This window comes from Arvicanthis niloticus, chromosome 24 (genome assembly GCF_011762505.2).
Source record: "Arvicanthis niloticus isolate mArvNil1 chromosome 24, mArvNil1.pat.X, whole genome shotgun sequence".
NCBI classification, from domain to species: domain Eukaryota; kingdom Metazoa; phylum Chordata; class Mammalia; order Rodentia; family Muridae; genus Arvicanthis; species Arvicanthis niloticus.
The window spans coordinates 12,713,014-12,726,418 of NC_133432.1; the positions used below are offsets into that span (position 1 = coordinate 12,713,014).

Genomic DNA, 13,405 nt, shown 5'->3' on the forward strand with positions numbered 1-13,405 from the left:
CCCCTGTGCTCATCTCTTGCTTGTATTGTGAAATGCTGACAAAGACAGTCCCCAGCTCGCACACAGGTCACAGGGAATAATGAATTGGGAACAGCAGAACATGTAGAGTGTTGCCGGGGTCAGAAACACCAAGAACCGTGCTTGCCAGTCTTATCACATGTCAATCAATACTCGCTTCATCAGTGCCTCACCAGCTCCTGCTGAGTGGGGACCATGGGGGACTGAGTCTAGAGGGGTGTGTGTGTGCGTGTGTGTGTGCATGCATGTATAAGTGCTCAAATGGACCTGTGTGAAAGGAACCATCAGAGGGACCGGTAGTCTTAGTGGTCACCCACAGGAGTGACATGTGACCAGAGCTCTGGGGGAGCCACAGGTGTCAGGGATGCCTGGTGATGCCTCAACTGTTTCTGGCTGTTACTGAGGGAGATGCTATGGGTGATTAGTGGGGACACTCTCACCAGGCTGCTGAACACCCTCTCAGGCAGAGGCCAACCTGTGACCAAGAGTCACCTGATCCAGAGCCTTACAGTACCTAAGCTGAGAGCTTTGCACATGGTGGGCAAAATGCCCAGCAACAGGGGTAATGCAGGTAGAGCGTGTGCAAAGGTCCTGAGGCAGGAAATGGGCAATCAAGGGAGGATGTGAAAAAGGGGGAGGGCACAAAGAGGGCAGGCGGGGTGTGTGATACAAAGTCTCAAACAGATGTTTAGGCATCTGGATTCCATCCTAGGCGTTGCTGGAAGCTGTCAGAGGATTGTAATGGTGTGTGTGTGTGTGTGTGTGTGTGTGTGTGTGTGTGTGCGTGTGTTACTGTACACTATCAGCCCTGGAGAGAGGAAGAGGGGCTGATCCTGAGGTTCTCAGGAATAGTGGGTGAAGAACAAATCACGAGTCATTCAAACAAGACAGTCTGAAAATCTCATTTGGGTGGCTCCTGGAAGGACACATCAACATTTACTTATACAGTTGGGGGAAGGAAAGGCATTTTGTGGGAAAAGGGATGGAATGTGTAGAGACTCAGAAGCCTGGTACCACCACCCCTCTCTGTCCTGGGTGGTCTTGGATGCTGGGGAAGGCTTTTAAAACAAATATTATCAAGACATGGTCTAACAGTCCAGGGTAGCTTTGAACTTATTATATAGCCAAGGATGACCCTGAACTGACTTCTGCCTCTGTCTCCCAAGGCCTGGGGTGACAGGCCTGTGCCACTGAGCCCAGTGTGGGCACTTCGGACTGAACCTAGGCCTTTGTAATCATGAAAGAGAAGAATCACACAATCCAAAGTGAGTGAGTGAGCATCTTGGGACACTGGAGAGGTTCGGAGAGGGGGCCTGGAGAATCTTTCCTTCCCTTGACTCACAATGACCCAGGGTCTTACTGTGTAGCACAGGCTGGCCAAAGTAGTCATCGCCCTTCCCCAGAATCCTGAGTACTGAGATGGCATGTGTGTCACCATGCTACAGGCCCTTCTTAACCAGGGACCGTGGGCTGTGGTCTGGTCTGCAGTCTGGAGGCCTCTCTGAGCTCACAGAACCAGACATGGGGCCACGCAGAGCTATCTGCACAGACAGACTTGGGTAAACTGAGGCACAGGGTAAACTCAGCCCACCTCCCACTGTGCAGTCCTCATGGCTCACCCTGTCTCTCCTGCTGGCATAATGGTAACTGCCCAGAACGGGTTCTGTGTCAAAGATGGCGGGGCCTGTTCTGTGCACAGGCCACCCCGAACTACTGATGGCATTGCCAATGGCTCTAGCCCAGGGGTCCACAGGGTGGGAAGCCCCTGGAAGGGCTCAGCACTATTCCTCCATCACCGTCCCAGGCCCACATAGAAGATGCAGCTTGCCCCAGTCCACATTCAGGCCTTCACTGTGCGGCCCAAATGTGTCTCGGCTTCATCTCCTGTCCCTCGTCACAAGGCTGCCCATCCAGAGACAAATCTCACTTCAGCTTCCGAATGAGCACCATATGAGTCCTCACCACAAACCCACACACCAATCGCCAGTGGGCTGACAAGGACATGGGAGGCTCAGAAAAGGACCTGCCTGAGGTCACCTGACCAGTAACCAAATTTGGGCTCAAAACCTGGATTGCTGAGGCCATCCAGGTTTTCATGTTTATCCCATGAAATCTCATCTCCATAAATCCCTTGATAGGACCTCACCTCCTCCATGAAGCCCTCCCTGATTGTCCACCTAAGCACCAACCAACCTCTCCTTGGCACAGTGTGGATGGCAGGACTCTAGTGTTTATTTGCATGTGTCTTGGTGAACCCTGGGGCCTGCCAATGGGGGTTTAGCCTTCCTGCTGGACAAGGAGTTCCCTTTCCTCATAGGCCAGCACAGAGCAGAACCACTGTGCCCAACTGCCCCCTACTGAATTGCTACTTCCTGGCCCTGGAAGGTTCCCTGTCACTACTGAAGACAAATTCTAGGGCACCAGGCTTTCTCCCGGCAGCAGGAGGCGCTCGGCCCCTCAGGCACCACAACACAGTAGACTGGGCTGCCGGATGCCCCTGGCTCTCTTCTGGCCCCAGTGGCTTTCCTCCCTTAGGGACAGACGTGATACAGTTGCTTCAGTCTCTCTCATCCATGAAGTAGCTGAGAGTAGGTGACACCAGGATGATAGGTCCCCAGGGGGCTCTGTGGCACACACAGCTGAACACAGTACTCACCCCCATCCCAACTGCCCAGAACAAGATATCGCCACGATCACACGCACATAAAATTGCTTTTGCAGGAGCCATCTCTGACCAACACTACAGACCTGGGTTCGAGTCCTGACTCTGACTCCTCCCCCACCCTCAGCCTCTCTGTTTCAGTCTCTCCATGCCTCAGTATCTTATCTGTAGAAGAAACAGCATGACGCCTATGTGAGGATTCTCTAGAATGTTCCACAACTTCCCAGATGTTGGAGAACCAGGTCTAGGTGGGACACACAGCAGGGTCACGGGACATGCAAGCCCCATCCCTCTCTGTCTCCATGTGTCAGTCCCAGGGTCTCAGGGCTGGGTCCCTGCTCTGTTCCAGGAGTTGGAACTCAGCTCTGTCTCTGCTGGCTCTGGGTGTCATGGGGGGAACCAGAATCTCGTGTCTTACTTGTTCCTGCACCTGCAACAATGCCTGGTACACAGCAAGCACCTGGGAATCCTGCTCCACAGATGAATGAATGAATAAACGAATGAGTAAATGAATGAATGAAGCCCTGAGCCCAAAGAATCTTTCCTCCTTGGTTTTCTCAGGTTATTTGTCACAGTGATGTGAAATTTGAGCACAGAGGCTGCATCTGATACCCCGTGGTATCCCCAAGGTCCCCAGCGGGGTTGGCACACAGTAGGGCTCAAGGACCTGTTTATTCCCTACCCCACCTTGGCCACAGAAACCTCAGTGTGCATTGTTGGCGGCTTTGTGGGCAGTGTCCACCTGCCTCCCAGGAGGCCACACTGCCATAGAGGAAGGAGGGGTGACTTCAGGGACTGAGGAGGTGACTCAGGCAGTGATGTAGCTTCCTTGCAGGCATGAGGACCTGGGCTTAATGTCAGGAACCCACATCTAAAATAATAATAATAATAATAATAATAATAATAATAATAATAATAAAAGCAGGCAGCACATGGTCAGAATCCCAGTGCTGAGGAGACGGAGCCAGGCAGCTCCCAGATGCTCAGTTGCAGGCTAGCTTCACTAATTGGCAAGCCCCAGATCCCAGGAAGGTTCTCCACATACATGTTCACACGTGTGCATCTGCATGCTCACACACGTGCACCTACACATATATACACTGTAGCTAGCTGCTCACCTGGTATACAGCAGGTGCCAAATCAAAGCGTGCCGCATGAGTTCTGATAGGGTAGTGAAAAGAAGGGACCACCTTACAATGGAAAGGTGTTGAGAGCCTCTGTGGGCAACAGGGAAAAGTCAGGGAGCCCTATCTTGGGAGTCCATAGGGAGGCTGGCTGTGAGTCTAGAACATTCTGCTCTAGGGATGTTAGGGAAGGTATGTAGAATCCAGTGGCCAACAGGCTGAATAACCAGGTCCCAAGCTTCACTAGTTTGATGAATCTTCACCTGCAGATGCTATATGCATTTCCCCATTGTATAGCCACGGAAACTGAGGCTGCATTACCCCATTGTATAGCCAGGGAAACTGAAGCTGCATTACCCTATTGTATAGCCAGGGGAACTGAGGCTCACGTAGGAACACGGCCACAAGCAGGGCCACCAAAAGAACTCAGGTCTGTATGCCGCAGGGTTTGCACCCACTCTCCTCCATCCTGGGCACCAGGCTTTGGAGGAATCTGAATTCTCACATGTACCACCAGCATTTAGCGCATGCCCGGCACACAGTAGGCCTTCAGTAATCATCGACTGAGCAGTTGAACATGTGACTGTGTGCTGGGCTGCACAACCCTTGCTGGAGTAGGTGGTCTGTGTTTCCAGTAGTTTCCCCAGCACACCCACCCCTGTCTGACCCGGAGACAGCTCAATGGACCCACCCCCGGCGGCCTCATCTGCCCGGCGCCAGGCCCGCCCGGCCCCAGAGCTCAGTCTATTAAAAGCCTTGTAAATTTTCATACATGAGCGTCTGGGCAGCAGGGTAGACTAATTGCTGTTAAATGTGCGGGACTGTTCCTGCCACGCGGCCGGAGCCATCTCTCTTCGTGGCCGGGCCCAGCCCATTCCTTTGCTGGATGGGAAAGCTTACAACATGCACACAAGGCCAAAAAGCAATTCGTGTCAAAAAAACCGATCGATAGCATAGAAATAAAGCACGGGGAGGCGAGTTAAAGGAAACGTCATGTAAATACGTGCTTCACGTCCGTGATTCCAAGATTTAAAAAAAAAAAAAAAGCAATCAATACCCTTCTTTAGATGATGTTATTTCTAATGAGAAGGACCCGGAATGGCTGCAAGTATCTGCTTAATGCGGGGACAGGAACATTAATAATTTACTTGATAAGGCAGAGAGCGTGAATCAAAGAGGAAGGCTGAGGGTTCTTAATTTGCTTGTAACTCGGCATCGCAGCCCAAGGACGTTTTGGTGGGTTAATTGCAGATCCAGATAGGCATGTGTGTTTGAGGGAGATTCACCTCCGGCTGGCAGGACAGCTAGGGGGACAGGCTAGTGACACCACGGGGGGGTGGTGCTGACAGTTAGGAGGTCATGGGCCAGCCGCTTGTACCTGACTCGAGCTGCAGGAGACACTCGAAGTACGCCATTGAGTACTTAGTTATCACATAACCGGGCCCTGAATTAAAACCCCACTCCTGTATCTGTTACGGGCTCTCCAGCTTGGCCTTCTCAGCACCTCCTGCGTCCCCTTGTATGTTGAGGCACACAGTTAGCTTTCCAAAAGGAGGATTTGTAGGAATTGTGGTTCCCGGCCTCAAAGCTATGGGTCGAAGGCTGTGTGGGCGGGGCAAGCGCCTTGCCTGTCTGAGCTTTAAGAAGGGTGGAGTCCAGGCTGTGCCTCACCTGCAGTATTGAGCCACAAGGCCTTACTGGTCCCAGCCTGAGTCAGGTCTTATAGGTCACAGCTAAGCCTCAGTGAACTCACCTGAGAAATGGGTGAGTGGGGCCTCCCACACAGGACTTGCGGGAGGCACAGGTGTCAGCCTCCTATGTCCTCCACTCTCCTTCTGTCAGTTTGAGATTACTGAGCTCCCCGTGAGCCTAACCAGGTAGCCACAGTTAGGATCTCCGTTTAAAGCAGAGGCCCAAGCCCGAGTTCAAGCTCCAGGACCCACAAGGCGGAAAGAGAGAAACGATCCCTTCAGAGTGTCCCTTGATTTGTACACATGTGCTGTAATGCACGCACACACACAAACATACATGCACGTATATATACACATATATCAAATAAATGTAAATAGAAAAATCTTTTAATGGGGAGGGACAGAGACCCAGAGAAGTTGAGTGACAAGCCCAAGGTCACACAGCCTAGGAAAGCCACGCTGGGATAAAACTCCATGCCATCAGCTCCACAACCCGGGCTTACCAGTTAGAAGGCAAGGACAGAGCAGGGAGTCACAGGCATGTGACAGCCACAGGCAGGCAGGGGCCATGGGCAGGTGACATCTGTGGACAGGTGACAGCTACGGGCAGGCGAGGGCCAGCTGCTCCGTCACAGGCTCTGTGGGGGTCATCTTTGTAGTCAAGTGAATGGCACCCTCAGAGTCCACTTAAAATGTGAGATGGAGCTGGCCCCGCCTCTGCTCTAAAGCCCCCTTGGCCCCGCCTACAATCATTGTCCACATTATGGCAGCCCCAAGGCCGGAGCACCCCGGCACCCCGTCCCTGTAAGAGGTATAAAGCCACAGCCTTGCTGGTTAAGCGTCCAGCGACCACCCTGTCCCTGGGGTCGTTGGGTTTGACTTGCGTGAGACATAAGACACAGGGAAGCACACCCAGGCAGAGGAACAGTGAATGCCAATTCCCTGGGACAGGAGGAGCCAGGCCAGGCCTGTCTGAGGGCAGAGGGGGAATCAGACAGTCAAGTGCCTGGCGACCTTGAGTTTTGGCTCTACGGCATCTTCCATGTAATACCAGGTAGGGGCAGCCTGTGCAGCCAACTGGGCTCCAACGCTCACGTTCCCTCTGTTCTTTCCTCACCTCCAGTTCCAGACTTGGATCAATGGTACACGCCAGTTACTGCCTCAACTCTCTGAGCCTCAGTTTCCCCACTAGGGCTAACCACAGACCCTCCGCAATTGGGACAACTGTAACAAGCAGTCAAAGTTGCCATGGGTACCATCTATGAGAAAGACAGCGCCCATCCACCTCTGCACCATACCTGGCCACGTGTCAAGCGGCCACAGTGAGCGCTCTAGGCCACAGTGAGCCCGTTAGAAGGTGTACTCTGAGGGGCTTGGCTTTGCTCGCATTGACTCTGTAACCTGCTATCCTGAGCAGCCACCTCAATGGTAGTGTGTGACACAGGCAGAGGAAGGGGGTGTCCCAGTCCCTTGCCACCTGCAAGTGGAAGCACCAAGGCAGACTGTTGGATATGCCTGCTTGGACAAAGTCTACAGAGAAGGTTCTAGAAAGCCACGGAAGACATACATCACAACGCATTACATCGTCAACCAAGGGGGTGCCCAGAATGTATGTGGCCAGCTGTGGCCAGCTGTCACCACCTGTCTTCCAGATGGCTGGAAAAGAGTGACTCAGCCAGGGTTGGACATGGTCTGTTGTGTCACATGCGAGGCTCGGTGCCACAGCAAGACCCAGGTGCTCCCCTCAACAATCTGCCCTTTGTAACAGAATGGCTATCAGGCCTGTTCATGACTCCCTTGTCTCAGAGTTGCCCTCAAACCCCTGAGAAGACACTCAAAGGAAAAGTTCCCGAGTTCCCAGCAGCAGGTGCCCCTTGCCTGGGTCTCTGAGGGCAGTGGAATCTCTGTGTCTTCCACAACCACCTGGCGCCATTCTCTGGAGCCAGGAGGAGAAACCTGTGGTCCCATACACAGAGAGACCTGTAGACTTAGCTACAGTGACAAGAATCAACGTTGCCAAAGGGGCTGGGCGGGGATGAGCAGGGAGAGGGGAGGGGGGCTTGCTGCAAAGGTGGGGTCTCCTTTTGTCTTTGGAGTAGCCACACTCCTAAGCCACCCCTTAGCATGATTGCTCACCGTTCTGCAGCATGCCTGAGTGTTTCTTGATGGCTCTTGGGAGGTCACAGGTAGTGGCACTGGAGCTTGCAGCCAACCCAGTTCAGCCATCGGCTCCTGGCCTTGCTTCTCTGGGTAGCACTGTGACCTGTTTCTCCCGGCAGGGAGTGTGCTGCTGGCAAGCAGGACATGCAGGAAGTGGAACCACCAGGCAAGCTAAGGGCCACCATAACACTGGCCCCATATCACGGCCACTTTGGGTTCTTGTGACAGCAGGCCCAGGTTTGAAAGACAGAGACACGGAGTCATGGCTCCATGAGGGTACTAAGGGACCCATGTGGACAGATAAGGATAAGGTCGGTATGGATGGCCATGGCCATCACGGGACAACACGGGTTCAGGGAGAATACACCAGGTCCCTGTGGGGTGGTGGGCTGTGAGAAGCAGCTGGGTGCTTGGTCAAGCATAAACCTGGAACCCCGGACCATTATTGGACGGCAGGAGTTCGGCTCTGCTCCTGGGCCCTGGTTCTTTTCATTTAGCTTCAACCCTCCACAGCCTCTCCCACAGAGAGGTCTATGGCCATCAGTCACAAGGAACAGGCCTCAGGCCCTAGAGAGATTTACATACTAATGAGGTACCTGAAGGCCAGAGGGTGGAGCCAATTAAGCATTCTTCCCCAGCCCCTCCCTTACTCTCTCCCTCTCTATTTAACTCAGGCCTGCCCTGAGTTTCAGGGGGGTGCATCCAGATCCAATCACCATCCGCCATGACATTAAAGCCTGTAAAAACCCATGGACTTTCTCATGTCATTGGGGCCGCACCAAACCGTGGAAAAGGCCTTTAATTACCTGCTGTAGCTGTAGCCGCAGCCGCCATGCCTAACTTCCCACCTGGAGGATCCCTCAGTATTCCCAGCCACCTTACCTACAGTTGGCGCCCAATGTGAGGCATGAACCCACGACCCACGACCCTGAGATTAAGAGTTTTATGCTCTACCGACTGAGCTAGCCGGGCCGCAGAGTCTGCTAAGCGAGTACAGTAACTGAGTCTCTCCCGAAGGGTGCTGCCGGGGCCTTTTTCTTCTCCCCCCACCATTTCTCTTGGCTATGGGCCGGCCAGTCGTGTGCCCACATGCCCCCAGTCTCACAGCCCACTGCCCCACAGATCCCCCTTGGGACAACTTCTCCATGTTAGAACTTGGCGCTCAGGACTTCCTCAGGGCTAGGGACTGTATCTCACCAGCTCTCTTAGCTTTCTCCAGCCTCACAGGAGCCTGACACAAAGAGAATACCATCCAAGGACATTTACAGAGGGCTAAGTGGGAGAGTGGTCTGACTTCCCCGGGGAAGTCTTTGAGTGTATTACAAAAATGCCCACTGTCTCCATGCCAAGAGGGGCAGAGGTTACTGGTGGGTGATGTCCCAAGGCTGACATAAGATTGCTTTTGACACTTTATGAGTATCTACTATACGTGTTTGTGACAGCATGTATATGCACACGCCTGTGGTATGTGTGCATATAGAGCCAGAGAGAAACTTTGAATGTCATTCCCCAGCTGCTGCTGAGGAGAGACAGCATTTCTCACTGGTCTAGAACTTGCCAAACAGCCTGGCCAGTGATCCCAGAAATCTCTATCTGCTTCTTCCTCCTCTTCCCCTTCCTCTTCTTCTTCCTCCTCCTTTCCCTCCTCCTCTTCTTTTTCTTTCTCCTCAGCACTGGGGTTACAAGAGTGAGTCACCACACCTAGTGGTTTTTTTAAAATGTGGGTTCTGGGGTTTGAGCCCAGATCCTTGTACTCCCAAGTGGTTTTACCACCTTCCCAGACCAGCTAAGTATTTACTGAATGGTAAATGGCTGTATGGGCCCAGCTAGCCACCTAAATCTTCTCCTGGTACTCTCTCCAGGACTCTGAGGCACTGGCTGCATGAGCTCCCTCAGTTCCCTGGAGGAGGACATAGTTGGCATGCAGGCTCTGGTACAATGGTGCCATGTTGCAAACTAGTGACATGCCTGCCACCTCAACAACTCACTGGCTCTTGGAGTCCCAGAGAATTGTCCCTATGCACAGAACTCAACGTGGCTCAGACACATGAAATCACTTGCCAAAGCCACGTAGGCTCCGTCACTGGGGTCAACCCACTGATCCCTGAACTGCTGTGTTCCTGTTAGGCTCAGGTGACGTCCCCCGCTCCAGGCCAGCCAGAAGTACTTCCACCATCGCACAGGCCACCCTGCAACCTGCGATGAGGAAGCTGGGGGTAGGAGGCCCACTAGTGTGGTCCTGAGGTCTATGGGACAGGCTGGTGCACGCACTGCTTAGAAGCGTCTCACCTCGGATTTAGCGAAAACAAAACTTTTAATTTAGATGTTTGCATCTCTCTGTCTCCAAGCAAAAATAACTCTAAGATAATGACTGTAATAAATGAAGGTAATTAATTGTGGTTTGTTCCTTTAGTGTCTAGTCAGCTTAATTTTACCTTTTCAACTAATAATGAGAAAATAATTTTTGCGCGTGGAGGGTTAATGACATGTAACTGCGAGAGCCGCTAATTGCGTGTTGCAATCCATCCATCAGCGGCCCCATCTGCGTGGCTTGATTGTGTTTGCTAAATTATTGCTTTGAATTATCTTTCATAAAAGCAACTTTTATAATTAGCAGGGCCTTCGGGCTGGCTCCCTTCCCCCTACCCCCACCCTGTGCAAAAATGTTCAAACTTTGGCCATTTCAAGCTGGCTTCCAACCGCCACCATCCCTGGCTGGCTTTTGTTTTCCTGGGGGTGGGGGGATGGGAGGGCCTAAACTGTCCTTTGAGGCTTCAAGGAAGCCTTGATTTGTGGCCAGAAGACTCCACTTCCTCCTCACCATACACCCCACAGGAAAGACAACTGATGTGAGGTTGGGTGGGGAGGAGGACCCCCGACTGCGTATACCAAGGCTGCCGGACTAGAAGGCGGGAGTAAACCTGATGAAGCGGCTTGTGAGAGTCACTTTCATTTGGTTTGGTGGCTGCTTTTCTCCCCATGGGGGGTGAAGAGGGACCTGCAGCCATGGTGGCGGCTCAGTGCAATGATCATAAAGAAATCAGGGAACATGGTCAAGTCTTGTCACAGCCAGAGAGGTGCCTCGGACCACTGTCCACCCACGTTGGTATGGGAAGCCAGCTCCCTGATTGGTGAACTTCAATTAAGACTTCTCTCCTTCCCTGTCCTTAGGGACATCAACTGTGCCCAGGCTGTGAATCCAGTTCTCCTCTGGATGTGTAAGCTTGGCTTTGCAGGAAACAGGAGGAGGGTTGAGGTTCAGAGAGGTGGAAGAAGCTCCCCAGGGCCACACAGCTGAAGGAACAGGGCTGAGATTCCAAGCCCGTCATCCATGAGGCTGTGCCTCCAATCTATCGCAGAAAGCTTGTAACATTTAAGTCTTTCTTCTACAGAAAAGGGGAGATATTATCACTCCATGCAGATGCAGCCTAGGATGGCCTCTACCTTCCCAAGTGCAGGTGTCTGCCACCACACCTAGTTATCTGAGGCTTCTAACACCCAAAACAGGTGTTCTGAATACTTCTTTCATATTTACCTTGCTTTCCCCTCAGCCTCAGCCTTATGGCAGAGAGAAAATTGTCACCAAGTTGACAGATGAGGACACAAGAGGCACTGAGAGGTCAAGCAAGTCACCTAAGGTCACACAGCCGGTAACCCCAACTACTCATTCCTGTGACACTCTGGGAGTGTCAGACGGCATATCCACGCTCGTCCTGCATTCTCCCTCTTTATCCATATCAAAAAACAGCAGCAGAGAAGGACCAGAAGTCTCTTTATCCCCAGGGTACAAAGAGGGAAATGGAGGTTCCCCAGCATTAGGGAAGCCACACCCACACCAACATCCATGTACACGCATCTGCACTTATGTGGCTCTGAGGGAGAGACGACTGTGAGGAGTGGGAAATAAAAAGGAGCCCCCCCCCCCCCCGCACCTCAGGGCTCTACGGGGAGGGGCTTCTGGGTCTCCCTGAGATCCAGGGGAAATCCTTGCCCATGAGGGCATTAGAGATGTTCCCCTCCTCAGACCAGCATGACTGCAGCATCTTCTCAGGCAGGTGAAGGCACGTTATCAACACCATAGAGAAGATGGTAGGACATTCGGCTGTCATGGGGCGGATGGGCAGGTGGGGGGCGGCCACTGTCACTTGGGCTTGTAGCAAAGGCCATGAAGCCTGCTTCACCCAGAGAGCGGTGGGAGACAGATATGCCGGGTGGGCTAGTCGCCCCTGGGACTTAGTCACAAGGCTGCCTTAGTGGGACAGTGGGGTGGGGGGGCTTACCTACTGTAGACCTCAGATTTCAACTGGTGCGGGGGAGAGCCTGGGACGTGAGCCACAGCTTGCAGGGAGGGAAGCCCAGTGCACATCACCCCCACCTCCCCAAGTGCAGTGCCACTGGCTCTTACCTCAGCTTGGAAGCTCCTCAGCACTGGGGCTACCATCGCTCTGATTCCCTGAAAGAGATGGCAGAGGGTCTATCACAGAGCGAGTGTCCCGAGCCCACCCCCAACCCTTCACACACACACGCGCACGCATGCACGCACGCACGCACGCACACGGTTCTTAGAGTGTTAACGTCACAACATCTGGAGAGGGAGGCAAGGAAGGATATTTCCAAAATGCACACCTGTTTCCTTTTTTGGTGGTACTAGGGATGGAACCAAGCATGCTGTGTTCCACCACTAAGCCTTAAAATTATTTATTTTATATATGTGAGTATACTGTCACACCAGACACACCAGAAGAGGGCATCGGATCCCATTACAGATGGTTATGAGCCACCATGTGGTTGCTGGGAATTGAACTCAGGACCTCTGGAAGAGCAGCCAGTGCTCTTGACCACTGAGCCATCTCTCCAGTCCCAGCCCTTAACATTTTGAGACAGGGTCCTGCTATGTAGCTCAGGCTGGTTTGAGCTCATAAACTCGTGAGTACTCCTGAGTACTGGGAAGATGGGGCTTATGCCATCCTTGTGTGTGGCATGGTAGGTCTTATGGCCTAGCTCAGGGGAATGGGGGCTGGAGAGCTGGCCCTGATTCTCCACTCTCAGCGCTAGGTGGGCAAAGTCCCCTGGGGAAGGCATGGGGCTGATGCTTCCATGTGGTCATCTCCCATAAAGCTGCATCTTAAATTTTGCCCCAAACCACCTCCATCCCTGCCTGTCTTTCCTCACCAGGGCATGGAGTGATTTCTGGAGACATGGTTGTTTACCAGCCTCTGGTGCCATGCTCTGACCAATGGGTTCACCAATGCTCTGGGCTCTGCTCTAGATACCCAGATGTCCCAATTTTCCTATGTGACATTAGGGGAAGTCTCTGGGGTCCGCCCAGCACTCAGCAGAGGAGAGTACTCCAAGGTGCCAACCCTGGAGCCTATGGGCCCTCAGGGATCCACTAGGGACACTTCCTCCTGTCACCATCAGTCAAAGACACAAGGAAAACCCTGTGGGAGGGGAGACAGGGAAGTGGAAAGGGAGGAGGAGGAGGAGGAGGCTGGAGGTAAAAGAGAAACACTATAACCATGGGGACACTCCTCCCTGTTTCTCCCCCGGACAAGGTCCCTGCTCTGGTCCCCGCTACCCTTCTATACTGACTTCAGTCTCTGGGACTTCCCAGGGTGGCTGCTGTCTGGATGTAAGGTGACTCTTTAAGGAACACACAGATAGTGTCCAGGGCTTTGGTTTTAGGAGCCAGGGTGCCAGGCTGGGCGACGGAGGAGTTGGAAGGCTCAAGGTCAGGGTCTCAAGGCTAG

At 52.9% G+C, this 13,405-nt stretch overlaps 1 protein-coding gene across 13 annotated transcripts in view; it reads right to left on the bottom strand.

The window, feature by feature from the left end:
* Positions 1-13,405, bottom strand: part of Cux2 (cut like homeobox 2) — a 191,166-nt gene that overhangs the window by 52,612 nt on the left and 125,149 nt on the right. For all 13 annotated transcript variants that reach the window (XM_076922742.1, XM_076922734.1, XM_076922732.1 and 10 more), the window contains one exon: positions 12,061-12,108. Coding sequence is in view for 11 of the 13 variants with exons in the window: in XM_076922734.1 (XP_076778849.1) it covers positions 12,061-12,096 (36 nt within the window). In the remaining 2 variants the exon portion in view is untranslated. The remainder of the gene's footprint in view (positions 1-12,060; positions 12,109-13,405) is intronic.